At 39.8% G+C, this 19,572-nt stretch overlaps 6 protein-coding genes across 6 annotated transcripts; 5 read left to right on the forward strand and 1 right to left on the reverse strand.

Annotated features, from left to right (window-relative positions):
* The first annotated feature begins 259 nt into the window (after positions 1-259).
* FRS5 (FAR1-related sequence 5) lies at positions 260-3,588 on the forward strand. The gene is made up of 3 exons (XM_021954181.2): positions 260-610; positions 771-3,057; positions 3,269-3,588. The coding sequence occupies exons 2-3, from the start codon at positions 844-846 to the stop codon at positions 3,440-3,442; spliced, it is 2,388 nt and encodes a 795-aa protein (XP_021809873.1). The 5' UTR covers positions 260-610; positions 771-843; the 3' UTR covers positions 3,443-3,588.
* Positions 3,589-4,805: 1,217 nt separating this feature from the next.
* On the forward strand, positions 4,806-8,839 carry FRS9 (FAR1-related sequence 9). Its single transcript, XM_021954184.2, has 4 exons — positions 4,806-5,205; positions 5,448-5,500; positions 6,218-7,713; positions 8,245-8,839. Exons 3-4 carry the CDS (start codon positions 6,235-6,237, stop codon positions 8,410-8,412), a joined length of 1,647 nt encoding a protein of 548 aa, XP_021809876.1. The 5' UTR covers positions 4,806-5,205; positions 5,448-5,500; positions 6,218-6,234; the 3' UTR covers positions 8,413-8,839.
* A 1,494-nt stretch (positions 8,840-10,333) lies between these two features.
* LOC110753302 (protein VACUOLELESS GAMETOPHYTES-like) lies at positions 10,334-11,433 on the forward strand. Its single transcript, XM_021954185.2, has one exon. It carries the CDS (start codon positions 10,497-10,499, stop codon positions 11,223-11,225), a length of 729 nt encoding a protein of 242 aa, XP_021809877.1. The 5' UTR covers positions 10,334-10,496; the 3' UTR covers positions 11,226-11,433.
* Positions 11,434-12,231: 798 nt separating this feature from the next.
* On the forward strand, positions 12,232-15,016 carry LOC110753307 (putative L-type lectin-domain containing receptor kinase S.5). Its single transcript, XM_021954192.2, has 2 exons — positions 12,232-13,653; positions 14,088-15,016. The coding sequence occupies exons 1-2, from the start codon at positions 12,372-12,374 to the stop codon at positions 14,864-14,866; spliced, it is 2,061 nt and encodes a 686-aa protein (XP_021809884.1). The 5' UTR covers positions 12,232-12,371; the 3' UTR covers positions 14,867-15,016.
* A 212-nt stretch (positions 15,017-15,228) lies between these two features.
* On the reverse strand, positions 15,229-16,874 carry PDE191 (Mitochondrial transcription termination factor family protein). The gene is made up of 2 exons (XM_021954193.2): positions 16,715-16,874; positions 15,229-16,461 (listed from the first exon to the last, which is right to left on the reverse strand). The coding sequence occupies exon 2, from the start codon at positions 16,450-16,452 to the stop codon at positions 15,463-15,465; it is 990 nt and encodes a 329-aa protein (XP_021809885.1). The 5' UTR covers positions 16,453-16,461; positions 16,715-16,874; the 3' UTR covers positions 15,229-15,462.
* Positions 16,875-16,968: 94 nt separating this feature from the next.
* LOC110753309 (Pentatricopeptide repeat (PPR) superfamily protein) lies at positions 16,969-18,256 on the forward strand. Its single transcript, XM_021954194.2, has one exon. It carries the CDS (start codon positions 17,115-17,117, stop codon positions 18,066-18,068), a length of 954 nt encoding a protein of 317 aa, XP_021809886.1. The 5' UTR covers positions 16,969-17,114; the 3' UTR covers positions 18,069-18,256.
* The last annotated feature ends 1,316 nt before the right edge of the window (positions 18,257-19,572 follow it).

Here is a 19,572-nt window from a genome sequence, read left to right on the forward strand (position 1 = left end):
TGGGAGAAAGGACATCGAATGCATCCATTGCAGGAGATGTTGAAATTTATATAAAATGACAATCTATTCTCAAATTCCGTATAATCAACGGCCCAAATTGCATGTTTGACAATATAACAAACAAGTCACTATTTATTGAAAAATATAATAAATTTTCTCATAAAAAATAATTTTTATGAAATGTTGTAATGATGAAGAACTAATCCAACGGTGCACAAGCGTTCACGAAATTGATGGGTGACCTAGTCGATCAGAGCCCCAGGAGCTGGGTTAGAATAGAATACGAAGAGCCTACCCACCCTTCTCAAGCTCCCGTCCCTCCTTCGTTTCATCATCACTCTCATTATATTCCTTGTTATTTTATTCATATTTTTTCAGTAATTTCCTTCAATTCAATCAATTTGAATACAAAGCCCTCCCAATCCCCACTCAAATTGAACCAGAGTCCAGGGTTTCTCTGTTATTGTGAAAACCCTAAGAAAAGCTCCCATTTTTGTCTCTCACTCCATTGGTCAAGCTAAAGGTTGCACTTTGCTGAAGATCCACAGGAGCCCACTTTCTCAAGGGGATGAGACCATGAGAGACTTAATGAAAATCTGTCTCCTTGAGGGTCAGTATTTTCCTTTACATTTTAGCTTTTTGCATATTTATGAGAATTTACTTTGTATTTCCACTCTTTCCCGCTAAGACTGTAGAGGGACTGAGACTGATGATAACATATTTATATGTCTATTAATGTATATATATAATACAATGTTATATTTATACAGAAAACAAACTTGTCAGGCATGGGGATTGAGAGAATTCACTTGAGATTGATCTGAAACTATTTCAAAGTTTGACATGGATAACGAGGTGATTGAATTTGATATTGGGTTGGGAGGAGGGGGAGGTCGAGACGGCGATGATGATTTTGTAGACATTGAGCACCCTGTTGATGATGAGGAAATGGTTGATAGTCCTCTTATGAGCAGTGCCACTGGAAGTGCCAGTGGTATTGTTGTTTTTGGTGGTGGAGGGAGTGGTGAAATTTACCTTCCTGAAGGGGACCTCTTGGACCTTGAGCCTTATGACGGCATGGAATTTGAGTCCGAAGAGGCTGCCAAGGCCTTTTACAATTCGTATGCTCGGCGTGTTGGGTTTAGTACTCGTGTCAGCTCCTCACGTCGTTCCAGGCGTGATGGAGCAATCATACAGAGGCAATTTGTTTGTGCTAAAGAGGGTTTCCGGAATTTGAATGAGAAGCGCACCAAGGATAGGGAGATCAAGCGCCCACGTACTATCACCAGAGTAGGATGCAAAGCATCCTTGTCTGTAAAGATGCAAGATTCAGGGAAGTGGGTTGTGTCTGGTTTTGTTAAAGAGCATAATCATGAGTTGGTTCCGCCTGATCAGGTGCATTGTCTTCGTTCTCACAGGCAAATATCAGGTCCTGCTAAGACCTTGATTGATACCCTGCAGGCAGCTGGCATGGGTCCCAGGAGGATTATGTCAGCACTGATTAAGGAATATGGTGGGATAAGCAAAGTCGGATTTACAGAGGTGGACTGTAGGAATTACATGAGGAATAATCGCCAGAGAAGCTTAGATGGGGACATTCAGATGCTTTTGGATTACTTGAGACAAATGCAAGCTGATAACCAAAATTTTTTCTATGCTGTGCAGGGGGATGAGGATCAGTCCATGGGCAATGTAATCTGGGCTGATCCAAAGGCAAGGATGAACTATAGTTACTTTGGTGATACTGTTACCTTTGACACTACGTACAGGTCAAACAGGTACCGTTTGCCCTTTGCACCTTTCACAGGGGTAAACCATCATGGACAGCCTGTGTTATTTGGTTGTGCCTTTCTGATAAATGAATCTGAAGCATCATTTGTTTGGCTGTTTAAGACATGGCTTATGGCAATGTCAGGCCGCCATCCAGTGTCGATTACCACTGATCATGATGCTGTGATACAGTCAGCCATCATGCAGGTTTTCCCACAGACCCGCCACCGTTTCTGCAAATGGCACATCTTCAAAAAATGCCAGGAGAAGTTATCCCATGTTTTTCTTAAACATCCAACTTTTGAAGCAGATTTTCACAAGTGTGTTAATTTGACTGAGTCGATAGATGAATTTGAGTCTTGCTGGTTGTCTCTTGTTGACAGATATGATCTCAGGGATCACGAATGGCTTCAAACAGTATACTCTGCTCGCAGGCAATGGGTCCCTGTCTATCTGCGTGACACTTTTTTTGCAGAAATGTCCATAACTCAGAGAAGTGACAGCATGAACTCATATTTTGATGGATATGTGAATGCTTCAACAAATCTGAGCCAGTTCTTTAAGCTCTACGAGAAAGCTCTTGAGAGTCGCAACGAGAAGGAAGTGAAAGCGGATTTTGAAACTATGAACACTGCCCCAGTTTTGAAGACCCCATCTCCAATGGAAAAGCAAGCATCTGAGCTTTATACAAAAAAAATATTTATGAGGTTTCAAGAGGAGCTAGTTGGGACACTAACTTTCACAGCATCTAAAGGTGATGATGATGGGGAGATCATCACATATCAAGTAGCAAAGTTTGGGGAAGACCATAAAACATATTATGTTAAGCTTAATGTTTTGGAGATGATGGCAACTTGTAGTTGCCAGATGTTTGAGTTCTCAGGTCTTCTTTGCAGACATGTATTGGCGGTCTTTAGAGTGACCAATGTGCTAACTCTCCCATCCCATTACATATTGAAACGATGGACAAGAAATGCCAAGAGCAGTGTCATGTTAGAAGAACGTTCTAGTGATGTATATACCAATTATCTAGAATCTCATACTGTTCGATACAATACCTTACGTCATGAGGCCTTTAAATTTGTAGATGGAGCAAAGTCTTCAGAAACCTATGACATTGCACTGGATGCTCTGAAAGAGGCTACCAAAAAAGTAGCTCATGCAACAAAGAATGACGGGAAAACCATGGTCAACGGGCATGTCAGGGGCAACTTGGCTGGTGGAGCAGGTCGGATACATTATGCTAGTGGGGATCATGAGGGGAGTTCGGGCCAACACTTGTCTGAGGTCAGAGCTATTTCCCAAGTTATCATTTGATTACTTGTCTCCTTAGCCTTGGTATTTTTCTCATTTTTGGCTTTGGGATGGAGTACTCTGTGTTTATGCAATGTGTGTTTGCCTATGTTTGCCTCATAATTTGACTGATGGGATACCACTTGGGCTTTTTGCATCTGTTCAAGCCTGCTGTAACTTTTCTGTTATGGGTATTATTGTGCAGGATGATATGGACAAAAAAATTCGAGAACTTACGAATGAGCTGCAGTGTGCAAATCGGAAGTGTGAAGTTTATCGGGCTAACCTGCTTTCAGTTTTGAAAGATATAGAGGATCATAAGTTACAGCTGTCAATTAAAGTGCAAAACATTAAGATTGGCATGAAAGATGGCCTATAAAGGTGCAATACAGTCACACATGTATTTATCTTTTATTTTAATTGCTTTTTAGTCAGTGTACTTTCACCTTGCTCTATGGAAAGGTATTTCTTCACTTATGGGTGGCGTAGAAATTTGAAATATGTGAGAGTTGGGTTGTGTTTCCAGTGTTTTCAGTTTTCTTAGATGTATATTTATAGTTGCTGGATCCAAACTCTATGCAGATAGTTGGCCTTGTGTCTGATATACCGAAAGGTATTATCTTAGTTTCCATATAATAAGATGAATTGGAATGAAAAGTAAACTCTCACTGATGTGGGAAATTTGCAGGGTCCATGTTTTGGACCATGGATGGATCTTGGTTGCCGATTTGACTCGCCAGAGGCTTGATATCTCACGTGTAAATTATTTTCTGGCCGATTTGTCATACTTACCTCCTTTTCTTTTAATTATTGGTTATGTTATTTTGAACCGCTTTATGTTGTTTCTAACATTGTATGGGTCTCCTAGTGTGCAACGGTAACCTTGCAGGAGGAGAAACATCATTGTATGAGTAGTTGCAAATGAAGACCAATATGAGAGCTGACTGCAAGGTTAATTGGGGTATGGATGTGTTTGGCAATTGAAATTCTTTGGTAGTTATTTTCTTGTCGTGTGTGTGAGGTATAATTTATTGGTTTTGTGTTCCCCTCGTGTATATCTTTCTGTTGATCAAAGCTTTTCTGGAGCTCCCTGCGTACTTCCTATTCTATCAATTGTTAGCCACCTCCTTATTCTAGCATTGAGAGTAATACACTGTGAAGTGTGACACCGAACACAGCCCAAACCGAGCTTAAGACGTTCGAGTTCGGGAAAGGCTCTCTGTATAGCTGAAATGTTATGTTCTTGTGAGCCTTTGTTGGAGTCAGTTTGTAAATGTAACATTGTTATGCATGCACTGTACAAGCTGATTTTCTCAAGTGAAGTTCAACTACGTGGCTGAAAACTCTGTTCCTTATGGTATGCTACATTTGAGGACCACCGAAAGTTGAGAGCAGGGTGATTTTACAGGTTATAAACCCTATGTTACCAACAGTAAACGTGGATCGGGTGATTGTTAGTCGTCAATTTCTGTGCAATCCGTAGTGAAAATTACTGTCAAAAGACTAACAATTGTTCACCTAAGGGACTGACATTTTCCAAAGCTTAGCATAAGAACTCATCTGGGATTTGATGCACCTAGCATGTGAGTTGCAAAGAGCATGGTATTATCTCAAGCAATGACGTCCTGGAAAAAAAAAAAAAAATCTCAAGCAATGACGTCAAATTTTATACGTTGGAAATGGACAACATCCAATGCAGCAAAGCAAACAAGTGCTTTTCATAACCGAAAATCAAAAGAACAAAATGGGAGAAATCAAAAGAAGAGTTAATTGAGATGCCTTCAAGAAACTAAAATATTATAAAAACTTTGAAAATGCAACCGAAAAAAGGGAATAATAAAAAATGAGAATTGTTTTTAGCTGAGATTATATAATGGAATTTCATTCTCTGAATTTCAAAAATCAGATTTTTGAAACCCTATTTCCTGTAAAAAAAAATTCCACTCAATACCACTAAAGCTAAAAATCGGGTTTTGGTTTGAAAGTCGTTTGCTTTTCTTCGAAATAATCAAAAGGGCTTTGAGAAGCGTCTGCTTGGGTCTTTCTATCACTCTTATCACCAGAGGGAGACAGCGACCGGGCCAGTCTTTGAGTTTTACGAAGACCACTATTTCGTGTTGCAGAGCTTGTTTGCAGTTTTGGGTGAGTCTTTCTTCCTTTACCCAGTTTACATATAATTTTGGTTCAATTTAGTATGTTTTTTCCAGATTCCTTGCATTTTGATGAAACCCAGCAACTGGTTCAAATATGGAAGTATTGGGTGTGGCCGCCCAGTCAGTTGCTGGCTTTCAGCTGCCTGAAAGGCTTAAATCCCTTTCTTCTTCAATACCCAATTCTCTCTTGTTACCAAACTTACTGTTTCCTCTGTTTCTTCTCTTCTCAAGCTTCAACTTCCCTCAAGCTTCTATCTCAAACAGACTCAACTACAACAAACAAGGTATTTTTCTTAACCACCCCTTTTTTTGCTTGTGCAAATTGATTAGGTTTTTGTATGAAATTTATGTGCTGTAATTTTTGTACTCCATTTTCCTGAATTTCTCTATGTGCAATATTTTGGGTTCTCATAGCTTATGGGTGTCATGTAGTAAATCTTTTTTTCTTTTTTTTTTTAAAAAAAGTTACTGTAATGTTGATGATGTTGCTTTAGGGAGGCTACAAATTTGGGAATTGTTTTCTGTGGTTTGAGGTTTGGTGACTTCTGATAAAAGCATGCTTAAGATTAGCTTAAATGGGTGTTATTCTGACAAAACAATGGTTGATTTCCTATATATCCAATTTCCAGACCATACCTCGTGCAATCACAGTTAAAAACTAGTTTGAATACTTAAAATTGTTACAAGAAAATCTGTAGCTTTATTGCATGTAGGAAGTGCCAGGAATCTGCAATAAATTTCTATTGCATGTAGGAAGGCCTTGCTGGTCTGAAAAGAATTTGCAATGTTAACAATTAGGGAAAATTTTCGCAATTAGGATGAATCTGGTCATGATGACCAGGAGGAGGAGGAGGAGCATATAATTCTAGTGAAAGTGTAGAGATGATAGCAGCATATGATGTTTTAGTTATAGTTTGAACCCTGATTTGTGTAAGTTACCTTCCGTATTTAATAATGGACTTTGGTGGAACCATTTCTTACTTTTTTCTTATTGGCTACAGTTGAATTTTGAAGTTACATGAGTGGCGTCAGACAGAGGACCCTCGGGGGTGGGGGTCAGCATGTGTTAGACTATCTGAAACGAATGCAAGCAGAAAATCCTGCTTTCTTTTATGCAATTCAGAATGATAGTGATCACTCTAGTGGAAATATATTTTGGGTGGATTCAACAGCCAGGATGAACTATACTTATTTTGGAGATGCTGTTATATTTGACACCTCGTACAGGACAAACCGTTATAGGGTACCGTTTGCCTCATTTTCTGGGCTTAATCATCATGGGCAGCCAGTGTTGTTTGGCTGTGCGTTAATTCTAAATGAGTCTGAGTCCTCATTCTTATGGCTGTTACAAACTTGGCTTCATGCAATGTCCGGTCGCCACCCTGTCTCCATCACCACTGATCCAGAGAGACACATACAAGTCGCAGTTGCGCAGGTTCTTCCTGAAACTCGCCATCGTTTCTGTAAGTGGGCCATATTTAGAGAAACACAAGAGAAACTAGATCATCTTTATCATTCCCATCCTACTTTTGAGACTGAATTTAAGAAGTGCATCAATGAGAGTGAGACAGTAGATGAGTTTGAGTCACGTTGGGAATCATTGCTTCAAAGATACTACATCATGGATAATGAATGGCTTCAATCAATGTACAATGCTAGGCAACAGTGGGTCCCAGTGTACATGAGAGACACCTTCTTTGGAGAGTTTGCAGTAAATGAGGGAAGTGAAAGTTTAAATTTGTTTTTTGACGGGTATGTGAATTCATCCACTACCATACAGGTTTTGCTTAAACAGTATGAGAAAGCTGTAGTTAGTTGGCATGAAAAGGAACTCAAAGCAGATTATGACACTACTAATACTATGCCCGTTTTGAAGACACCATCTCCTATGGAAAAACAAGCTGCAAACCTCTATACTAGGAGAATATTTAAGAAGTTCCAGGAGGAGTTGGTTGAGACCCTTGCAAATCCTGCAACAAAAGTTGATGACTCAGGAACTGTTGCCACCTATCGAGTGGCCAAATTTGGGGAAGACCACAAAGCCCATGCTGTTGATTTCAATTCTTTTGAGATGAAAGCTAGTTGTACGTGTCAAATGTTTGAATATTCAGGAATAATCTGTAGGCATGTACTAGCAGTTTTTAGGGCAAAAAATGTTCTTACACTCCCTTCTCAATACGTATTGAAACGATGGACTAGAAATGCCAAGAGTGGAGCTGTGGTGGATGAACGTGCTTCTGAATTGCCAAACAATTCTAGAGAATCTGTAACAGTTAGGTATAACAATCTACGTCAGGAAGCAATCAAATATGTAGAAGAGGGAGCAAAATCTATCCACATTTATAATGTGGCGATGAATGCTCTACAGGAGGCTGCTAAGAAAGTTGCTTCTATAAAGAACCAAGGTTCTGGAGCTACGCAGGCTAGTTCCCTGGCCAATGGAGGTAGCCAAGAAATGCATTCAACGGAAGAAAATCAAACAGCGTATCAGTCTTCGGTACGTTACTCCCACCTCTCAAGATATATGTTTAATAATATTATTGTCGTCGTTGTTATTATGTTTAATATTATTATCTCTCTCTCTCTCTCTCTCTCTCTCTCTCTCTCTCAGCATTAGGTCATTGGGGAAGTTTATGAATATGAAGTAGAATTATTCAAAAGTGAATTTTTTTGTCTTTCCTGTTATGAATCTGGAAAGCATGGATATAGTTTCGTAATTATTTGCTTATTTGTTACCTTAGGTGTATGTAGCTATTGAACTCTACAAACTAAGAAATAATGCATCTTTGGGTGTTCCATTGTTACAAACATGGTAATTCATGATTTCTATTTCATGTTTGTAGCCGGAGAGGGCCAGCTGTAAATTATGATGTCAGAATAAATGTAATCATCACATGGTTTATATGGTGTTTGTGCTTTCACTGTGATCATGATATAATACGCCATTCTTTTTGTTTATTGGTGCTTGTGTTTTAAGTTTGATCATGATATATGCCATTATTTTTGTTCACTCATTTATTTTCCTCAGGATGAGAAGGAAAAGAAAATCCGTGAATTGTCTGCCGAGTTGGAGAATACCAACCAACGGTGTGAAGTTTATCGAGCAAATCTGCTTGCTGTTCTACGAGACATGGAAGAGCAGAAGTTGAAGCTTTCAGTGAAAGTTCAAAGTGCAAGGCTAAGTCTGAAGGAGTGACTGCTATTTGCAGAAGAAGCCCTTCCATTATGGATTTCCTTCTCCAGACCGTACACTCAGTCATTGACATCTTTGTTTCTCCCATCCAGCGTGCCAGGGGCCTCCTGCTGGGAGAAAGTTGGGTGGGGAAGAGGAGGGGGTGTGCCTGAAGGCGGGCAATATTTGTATTTAAACCGTTTTCTCGTAACTATTGCACCGTAAACTTGTTTGTGTCGAGATCTTGTTGGAGGGACCAGGTAGGGATAAGCTGCCACTAATCCGTGGGGTGAACATCCTCCAATGTCAATAATAGGAAGTTGCATTGTTAGGGTTTAGCCTTGGTTAATAACTTGTGGTGATTATTAATTATTAACAATGGGATTTTTTGTAGTATCCTCAAACCCACTTTGAATCTGATAAATGGAGTTTGAAACTCTCTTTTTCTTTTTGTACTGTTTCGGTTAATGCCTTCCACAATCGTACAGGATCCAACAAACAAAGAAAAAAAAAAGTAAGAAAAAAAAGGGAAAGAGTAAAGAACAAAGAGAATATGTTGGAAAGAAAAAGAAAAGAACAAAGAGAATATAGAATCAAATAAAGAAAGTGAAATTCGGCAAAAACCAAATGAAGAAAGTGATATGTGGAGGGTCTGTTCACATAAAATAAGAATAATTTCCGTGTAGAACTGCCTTTAGTTGAAGAGTCACAAGTGTTAACCTTGTCTGACGAGTCACAAGGCTTGGTTCACTTCACCCTGTGGAAAACTTGTTTGAAACTGACATCTGGCAGATAAGTTTGGCACTGCATAATCGTTTACCGCGACACATGATATTTACGTGTTATAATATGAGTGAATCATATGTTAATATTTTGAGACGTATTAGTATTAGTAAAGGACTGCTTACCTCCTTATCTGAGATGCGCTCTTATTTCCTGCAAATCAAAATTTGACACATATGTAAAAATAATTCATCAAAAATACACAAAAAAAATCTTTATACACATATTAAATTGTGATTAGGAAGAAAGTAGGAATTTCTACTTCCTAAGAAGAAGGCAAGTATTTAGATGTTATAAACACGTAACCGGGGTAACGCTTTTTGTCCAAAAGAAAAAAAACCGGGGGTAACGCTGAAAAAATTATCCATGGATATAGACTAGGACCCGCAAAAGAGTACAATTTGCCACTTGGCAGCTTGAGCTATACAAAGATCTTCACAAATTCCATAACTTCGGAAATCACAGTGGTCGAGACACCTGTGACAGTGGCACTGAAGACCATCTCGTTTGATCTGCTTTTTTTGCTTTGTCTTTATAACATTACGAACCTTCCAGATGAATCCATGCTGCTACTTTTACAAGCGTTGAACTCCTTTATTTATCAAAGAGATTGAGAATATAATCCAAAGCTTCCCAGAACATTCCAACTGTTGGGGTCAGAGACTCGAGATGAATTTTGGGGACATTGCTTGCCTTTGTTCTTTTGTAGTCTTTGAAGAAAGCTTTGCGTGAAACTTTAAAATTTGCGCTTGGGTGAAAGACCATGTACAAGTTGTTTTCGCACCTGAGTTCGAATTCCTCTCTTCATAGTTTAGATTAGTTTAAAGTAAATTATCGCTTGTATAAAAATTAAAAGAAACCATTTACAAGTTTCTGATTCTTCATCAAGAACAAGTTTGATTCTTAAGCTCATCAATTATAATAACATTTATATGGTTTTAAGTCAACAACCTTCAGTATTAGAAATGCTATCTTAATCCCATAAGGGAGGCAACAACAAAAAATAACATCCTTCCACGGCAATAGATTCCAAAGGCAATGAATGCTTTCTTTGATCCCTCTATATCTCAAACATTCTCACCTTAATTATTTCATCAACGTGACCAATTTTTTATTCTCCACTTGTAAAACTCAAGCAAAGAATCTTACCTTAGCTACAAGACTGTTGAGAAACCCTTTTTTTTAAGCTATCAAAAGCATACCAAACTTAACTGGCCATTTAACCCTCATCTCCATATAAGCATCTCTCATCTTGCTGCTACTTCCAAATTGGCCTGAGTGAGAAACTTAGGATTTTCCTGAGAAAAAAAGGAAAAAAAAAACCCATGAAGATTGACAAGGAAATCTCTCACCCCATCCACCTACAACACAAGCTCAAGATTGAATACACAGAGATCCCATTCTACTGTGATGGGTGCAAAGAACCTGGCATTGGCCTCAAATACAAGTGTCAGAAATGTGAGTTTGACTTGCATAAGGCATGTGCTGTGGCTGCTCCCAACATCCACCATCCCTTCTACAACAAATGTGAGTTTCAGTTTCTTTACAACCCGCCAGGTGCTGCTAGGAGAGTGTGTGATGTATGTAGGAAGGATGTTTTGGGGTTTGTGTACCACTGCTGGAGATGTGATTTTGATCTGCACCCTTGTTGTGCAAACCTCCCACAAGTCCTAGATGATGGGGAGCACAACCTTTACTTGTGCCTCAAGTTATCTGGTCCTTGTCATAGGTGTGGAGGCAAGGGGCCTGGTTGGTCTTACAGGTCTGATTGCAAGACCTATAACCTTCATGTGTCATGTGTGAAGGAGTTGCTTGTGGAGAGCTGGCAAGCCATGTATCTCAATGTGGACAAGAACAAAGTTAGGGAAATGCAGACTAGAATCCCAAGCCTTAAGGGAACACTGAAAAACCATCATGGAGGGAGAGGAGGAGGAGGAAAGGTCAGAAAGTGTTGCCAGATTGCTGGTGGTGCCGTTCGTGTTATTGTCTCTGCCATCCTGGGAGATCCTACTGCTCTTATAGGCGCGGTTGTCGGCGGTTTCATATCCAAGTAGAAGGGGGGAAAATGAAAACAAGCGTGTGCTTAGTATGTCTTGTTATTACTTTTCTTCATGTTTTCCTGTTTCAGTTTGTTACTTGGTTACATGTAAATTTATAAGTACTGTGTGTGTGAATGATTAGGACCCTGCAGTGTCCTCCAAATCTGCATATTAAAGTTAAAAAATATGATTAGATATGACATTGTGTGTCTTTTCTTGAGTAGCATTTCATTCGGATAAGGAAACAACTGAGAATTGGAGCCTCCTTTTGTGTACAGAAACGTACACATCACTTTGTGTATTCTTATGGATAGGTCTTCTTTTGGCTGTTGGTAAGTACCAAAGGTAAGAAGGTTTTGTAATGTACCAAACATATAGCGAGGGCTTATAATTTCAGTGATAGAGCACTTTATCCTACATTTCCGGTGAGAGTTGAATTTATGAGTCATGCGCTCTCCGCCCTAGAATCATTATGAAAATAAAAAAATAGAAAAAAGAAAAGAAAAAAGAAGAGAGATATAGTAATCTTCGAGACGTTGGCGCGGTAGGTATTGTAAGCCAAATTTTGTTTCCTTCTATTTTCCTTCATATCATTCAAAATCTTCTTGGTCTACTTGTAAAATTCATTGAGGCCTTCTGCATGCGACCTCCTCTGGTTCTAGCATACGCAAGGTACTCATGCTGCTTAGAAGTTTCCTTTAAAAGAAAGAGAATACAAACGTGTTAGTTTATAGCCCAATGGGTTCATATTTCTGGCAGAAAATATTGACTTTTTCAAGGCATATTAGCCGCCTTGACTTTTGAAAAGTCTCTGTTTTTGGAGTTTTCTTGAAGGAAGAAAAACAAAGGAAGAACATTAACGAGTACCACACAAACAGAACATTGTATATTAAAGATAAGGTTAACAGGTCCAAATGGACAATTGACAAATCAAGCCCCTCGTCTTCCATTTTGGTAATTTCGTGTCAGATTCCTTATTCAACAGATGCATGTATATATAACATATTTACCACAAGCAGAAAGCAAATCTCTCATTTTGATCACCTTGTGCACATAGTGAGAACACCATTTCCTCTCACATTTGGTTAGTTCCGTTTTTTCTGTTCTTGTTTTCTGCATTTAAATTAGCTCTAGGTGAATCAATCAAAATCAACAAGGAATATGGGGCTTCCGAAAGGAATATTAATCACCTTTCTAGTTGTCCCTTTTGCCATAATGCTGCATCAAGCTGCCATAGGCACTGCAGAATCAGCAGCTAAGCCGAAAGATTTCCCTTTTCGTGTATTTGATGAAAAAACTGACCAAGCTGCCTTCCGCTTTGAAGGCGTTTCTTCCATTGATCAGGGGGCACTTCAGTTAACCCCAGACACTCTGAACCAAGCCTTTCTCTTACCCAACAGGTCCGGGCGCATCATGTACTACAGAGCTTACAGACTATGGTTGTCTGACAACGATGATGATGATGTTGTTGCCTCCTTCAACTCAACTTTCCTCCTGAACATTTACCGTAACAAAGAGTGGAATGCCGGTGAAGGCTTTGCCTTTCTAATAGCTTCAGATATAAATATACCTGAACAAAGCCATGGACAGTGGCTAGGCCTCACCAATGCCAGCACTGATGGGAATGCAACAAACCACATCGTTGCTATAGAATTCGACACAGAAAAGCAGGATTTCGACCCCGATGACAACCACATAGGCCTCAACATCAATTCTGTACACTCAAGCAAGAATGTTTCTCTCAAACCTTTAGGCATTGAGATATCGCCGGAGATAGCCACCAACTACAGCGTGTGGGTGGAATACGACGGTAGGTCCAAAGTCATGGAAGTCTACATGGCTAAACACTCTCGAGCCAACCCACCAAACAAGCCTAACACACCACTTTTGAGTGAGACAATAAACTTGAGGTATTACCTGAAAAAAGAGTCCTTCTTTGGATTTGCTGCTTCCACAGGCAGCCCAGCAATTCAGCTAAACTGTGTTTTGGAATGGGATTTAAAAGTGGAGGAATTACACCCAAGAAAAGATTGGACTTGGTTGAAGATTGCTGCTGGGGTTGGTGTTCCAACTATGGCCTTGTTAGTGATACTTGGATTTTGGCTGGGAATTAGGTATGTGAACAAGAGGAAAATAACCAGGGTTGAAGAGTCCAATGTGCTAGGGACACTGAAAAGGTTGCCAGGAATGCCTAGAGAGTTCAAGTACAAGGAGCTTAAGGAGGCAACTAATAATTTCCATGAAAGCATGAGACTTGGACAAGGTGGTTTTGGCATTGTTTACAGAGGAACTCTGCATGATAAGGATCATGAAGATACTAAAACCTCCACAGAAATTGCTGTCAAGAAATTCTCCCGGGACAACATCAAAGGCAAAGATGATTTCTTGGCTGAGCTCACCATAATTCACCGGCTTCGACACAAACATCTTGTACGGTTAGTAGGTATGTCATTTGCACGATTCATTTTTTTAATCCAATCTTCAATTTAGATTAATGAGCTAATTAGGAACATTTGAAAATGTTTTAATTCCAAGAAAAGATAAAATAAAAAAGGGCCAACAGTCAACCAGAAATCGTCAATGCAAAATACTTAGGGCGGCTGAGAAATAATCCATTCCATTTGAATTTTGATATGGTCTTTTGAATTGACAATGTCTTTTTCTTCCTTTCAAGGAAGTCTTCAGAACCCAACTCTCAATTATTATTATTATTTTTTTTTTTAAACATGGTTAGAACTTGTACATCCAAAATTAAGTGTATTCCAACAGACTATAATTTCAAGTTTGAACTTCCTTCACTTAAATTTCTGTTTCATAAACAGCTAAATCATGAAGTTTCAAAACCCTGCTCATTACTCTACATTGACTGTTGTACAGGATGGTGCTATGAGAAAGGGAAGCTTCTTTTAGTGTATGATTTTATGCCAAATGGCAGTGTCGATAAGCACTTATATGAAACTTCCAGCCAGAATACACTGAATTGGAAACATAGATGCAAGATCCTTGCTGGTGTGGCGTCAGCATTGCATTACCTGCAAAACGAGTATGACCAAAAAGTGGTGCACCGCGACCTAAAAGCCAGCAACATCTTGCTTGACTCAGACTTCAATGCTCGCCTGGGAGACTTTGGCCTTGCCCGAGCCTTGGATCAAGAGAGGAACTCATATGCTGAACTAGAACAAGCTGGAGTCCCGGGCACCATGGGCTATGTTGCTCCAGAGTGCTTCCACACAGGAAAGGCTACTCCAGAATCTGATGTGTTCGGTTTCGGGGCAGTGGTGCTTGAGATTGTATGTGGTAGAAGTCCAGGGATTAAGATTCTTCATGAACACCACCAGTACTCCTTGGTTGATTGGGTGTGGATGATGCATCGAGAAGGGCGCATTGAAGAAGCCATGGATAAGCGGCTCAACGATGATTATGTGTTTGATGAAGCAAATCAGCTTTTACTTCTGGGTTTGGCATGTTCACATCCCATTGCCAGTGAGAGGCCTCAAACACAGGCCATATGCCAGATTATAGCTGGAACCACTCCAGCCCCTAGTGTACCTCCATTCAAGCCTGTTTTTATGTGGCCTTCCATGGGTGCTGCCTACAGCAGCACTGAGAGTACAGTTTCTAACGTCATTCTTTCTAGCATTACAGTGTCTTACTAAAGTTTGGTGGAACACTGAATGTAACATTATTGCAGTGGCTTCAGCTCATCTCCTTCTGCATTAAGATTGGAGGATTTTTACTGAAGCCCATTGTTCAGAATACCTAATGATATTGTTTAATGGGATCGCCAGTATTAAGAATTTTCTATAGATTTACCTCAGAAAACCAATCAGATTATGGCATCATTTGTTCTTTGAGATCCAAAAGATCTCTCAATTAACCTCGTCAACTGCGTTATACCTATGATTAGGCTACTTTTAGCTAAGGTTACAGAAAATTGATTAAAGCAGATAGTTTTGTAGCCTTTGGCTTCTAAATGAACAACTGAAACTACCTCAGACAATGTTCTACCAGATGGCACTTTATAGAAGGCAAGATTTTACATTGAACTGTATTCAAGACCAAGTCATTCTCTGTCCACACAGATTCTTGAGCCAGCTAAGTTTCTCTGGTCCACCCAGAAGGGCCAAAACCATATACCAGTTCAGTTCACCTCATATATTGAAAGTACACAATACCAAACTAAGCTACAATACAAGAAAAATGAATATCAAAGAACAGAAAATTTGAGACTCTAGTACCTTGGGCCTATTCTTCAAACCAAACCAAACTTCGTTGCAAACTTCTTTTGATTACAGTCCAGCATTTCACTCAAGCTACAATGGGTTGTCCTCTGTTTCAAAAGTTTGTGTCGCCGCTCCACTCTTTTCTTCAAACCATGGCGAAAGAAGTCGGGATAATCAGCAACCTCATCAATTCGTCTACCCATTACCTCTACCAAGAACCTGATTCTAGGTTCTAGAGAATTGTGGATGCTCTTGATCAAAATTGGAGGATAACCAGATACCAAAGCTGCTATCTGACCATCTTCAAATCCACTTCTCTTTAGATAATCAAAATTGGGCCTCAGAATCTTGTCTACATCTCTACACAACACTTCTGGAAAGCTCATTGCCACAGTCTGAAGACCCTGCTCTGTGAGACCAACTGATTTCAAAAACTCTGCAGTAGGGCGCAATCTTTTTTCAACACTATAACCCATGATAAATGGGTTCTTTACCAGTACTTTTCCAATCATCCCTTCTCTGGAAAGGCCAAGATTAGCAAGAAAGTTCACAATTTCAGACAGCTTTGCTTCAATGCTGTAGCTGATGAGCCTAGGATTGAGCAAAATCATTTTCCCAAGTTGCTTTTGAGGAATTCCCAGTGCCTCAAAGAAGGCCAAGAGTGGACAGAGCTTCTCTTCCACACTATGGGACAGAATGTGAGGGAATTTGGCAATGGCAGATGCAACTTCACGGGGTTTGGTACCGAGCGTGGTGAGGCACTCAACAGTAGGTACAAGCTTCTCATGGAGGGCCAAAGTAAGTATCTTGGGGCATTTTGAAACAACAGAAGGTAGCTTTCTCTCTTGAATGCCAATACTTTTCAAATAAGCCCAGTTCTCAGAGGCTGTTTCCCCATGCACATTCTCAAGACGCTTGCACTTTTTTAGCATATCCTGAATGCTCTTATCATCAAAACCTTTATCCCTGAAGAACCACATGATACTAGTACTACCATTTTGAGTGGTGCTGGTTTCCATTTTGCCCCCCTGACAACAAGTGAAACACATCAACCCCAAGCTACATTCACAAGTTCATATAAACCCAGAAAACTACTTGTGTAAAAGTTGATTAACAAGTAAACATCAATAGAAGACCATGCTGAAAATGAACAAAATTCAATAAATGGGCAATTATAAAATCTAAGAAACTAAATATTTCCATTCAATTCTATCAGAAAAACATTCTTTCTCGTCTGAATTTAGCAAATATATATGCACACAGTAAGAGTCACATACATACCTACGATTCAATCAGGCACAGCAAAAGGGAAAAGCTAAAAGAGAGAGACTTTGCAGTTGTAAAGGCAGCCGCAGAAAATTCATAGGCAGAGGCAGTGGCAGTGGCAGGACGGAGTTAAGAAGGAGAAAGCCATAGCCCAAGCCTTATCTGTTTGTTTTAGCGCTACACTTCAAGCAGTGAAGCGAAGGGAAGGAACAACTGAGCCTTCTTTCCGAAATTCCGTATTTGCCCTCGTTGTTTTCTTGAATGACTAGTGTGCCCTCTTCTTTGCCGTATATGCCACAATCACAGTCCTCGTTTTCCTCTCTTTGGTTTGAACCCCAAAACCTTACTCTCCCTTAAACCCTAAAATTGAAGAACGTAAAGCTCGTCACTTTATTGATCAGAAATCTCTGGGGCCATGCCATCGTTTCACGGTCGAGTTTCTAAGCACATCTTGTCTACAATTTCTAACCCTCTTCGCCATTCATCTGAGCCCCCCATTTCAACGAGCTTGTCGATAAAACTGCGTCGTTTAAGCTCCACAGCTGATCGCAGCGGTGAAATGGAAGCACCAGAGCAACAACCTCCAGAGCCCATACCCAATAGGCCTTTGAGAGGACAAAGACCATCCAATCCCCCGACCTCCCCTCTTCAATTCCTCAACAAAAACTCACCCATTTCAGAAAAGAGGAGAGAGAACCTTTCTCCGCCATTGCAGGACAGCAGTTTTCTTGAAAAGCTCAAGCTTGGTCTTAACAAGTCCAAGAGAGAGAAGCCTCAAGAAGTTGACGAGCCGCCCCAGCCACCTGAAGAAGCAGACGAGATATTCAAGAAGATGAAGGAGACGGGTCTCATTCCCAATGCTGTGGCCATGCTTGATGGGCTTTGCAAAGATGGGCTGGTTCAGGATGCCATGAAGCTTTTTGGGTCGATGCGTGAAAAGGGTACTATTCCTGAGGTTGTTATATACACTGCTGTGGTTGATGGGTTTTGCAAAGCCCAGAAGCTTGAAGATGCTAAGAGGATTTTCAAGAAGATGCAGAGCAATGGGATTATTCCCAATGCTTTTAGTTACACTGTGTTGATACAGGGATTGTATAGGTCTAATAAGTTGGAGGATGCTGTTGAATTTTGTGCTGAAATGCTGGAAGCCGGTCACTCACCGAATGTAGCTACTTTTGTGGGGTTGGTTGATACGGTTTGTAAGGAAAAGGATTTGGAAGAAGCTGAAAGTGTTATTGGGAAGTTGAAGCAAAAGGGGTATTTGGTTAATGAGAAGGCTGTTAGAGAGTTTTTGGACAAAAAGGCGTCATTTTCGCCCACGGTTTGGGAAGCTATCTTCGGGAAGAACAAGTCACAGAAATTTTTTTGAGTTCTCTTGGTCATTAGAAGCATAAGAAATTGTAAGTTTTGCTGTTCTGCTGTTGATTATAAAAGATTGAGTTTGTTTGGCTTTGTTAAGACCTTGTTGCCCCATTGTATGAGGAATAGCATGAGAATAACATCAATGCCACCCTTGGAAATTCACTTTGTTAATAACGGTCATGATTCCTTGTGCTTTATATGGTTGTCGAGGATTTGTCAGCATAAGTTTTTTAATAAAGTTTTATACAGTTTACATTCCACAGGGTAATGACCCGTGATGCTTCTGATTAATAAGAGTTCAATTAGAATGCCCAATTTATGGCTTTGATCAAGTTTGCTTAGAACTTCAAAAATTAGCCACTTGCTGTGATTGTTCTGTGTCATGTTTTCTATCAATGGATACTTGAAAAAACTAAAGATGTTTTAAGCGCATATTTTAATAGCTTAATCTGTGCTTGCTTTTACTTCTTTGTGTTGCTTAGTCAACCAGCACAACAAAGTTGAAACTGCTCATTGGTTCATATAACAAAACATTGTTGGAAAGGCTAGGGCAGGGGAAATGCTGGTGGTTGTGGTGGGTAGACAGATTTGTGATGGAGGTAGCAAATGTCAATAGTAGCAGAAGGAGTAGCAGCAGCAGCAACAACAATAGTAATAGGTCAGTTATTATAAGTTAGAGTTGGGTTTATTGATGGCTTCAAGGTTAGTTTCACTTCATATTTCATCCATGGTGATGGTGAAGGAAAGAATGTGAGGGTGGGAGGACTTCTTTGACTATCATAGATAGGGATACAAGTTCTTCACACTCTCATTTTACTTGGTCTTTTTTGTTTGGCCAATCTGATTTCCGTTACTTAGTTTTCGTGCAAGATACAATCCGTTTTGGAGCTTATTAGGTCTCGAAGCCCTATATAGAACGCTGCTAAAACTGGTTTTGACCAAAAATATTATTGTGAATGTTGACTTGCAGATTTTGCATAATTCTACAAGTTCTGGAGAATTCGTGCTCTTAGTTGCAACAAAAAGAAATGGAGATTCTTGTTTTTAAGGTCTTCTTCTTTTAGGTAGCTCAAAGATGTATCAGAAAATAAATTATTTTTTTCCTCCAAGATGCTCCCAAGCTTGTAGAACATGTAACTGTTCACTCTGTTGCCATAACTACACGCTTTTGGTCACATTAATTTGTTGCCAACGCAAGCCTTTGTGGATGGAAGCTGCAGTCTGCCAATAGACAGCCTCAAAACATGCAACCGCGTATGGCAAAAAGCGGTTGGCGTCTCTCTTGTGCAAAAACAATAACTCATCATGGTCGGTTATTGTTTATTCCAAGTGAGCAAATTGTGAAGAAAGAGATACATCTCCTCTTGAAATGACTTTTGGGTATTATAAGCTCCTCCTAATTTAAATGCCAAGCACCAACTCACACCCAACAAAATTCTCTATGCCCCATAAGATCTTTGTGATTTGGTCGGCTTTATTTTTATCCCCTCTGCTAGTTTAAGGTAGTATGT

Source organism: Prunus avium, chromosome 8 (genome assembly GCF_965620075.1).
Source record: "Prunus avium chromosome 8, drPruAviu1.hap1.1, whole genome shotgun sequence".
Lineage (NCBI taxonomy): Eukaryota > Viridiplantae > Streptophyta > Magnoliopsida > Rosales > Rosaceae > Prunus > Prunus avium.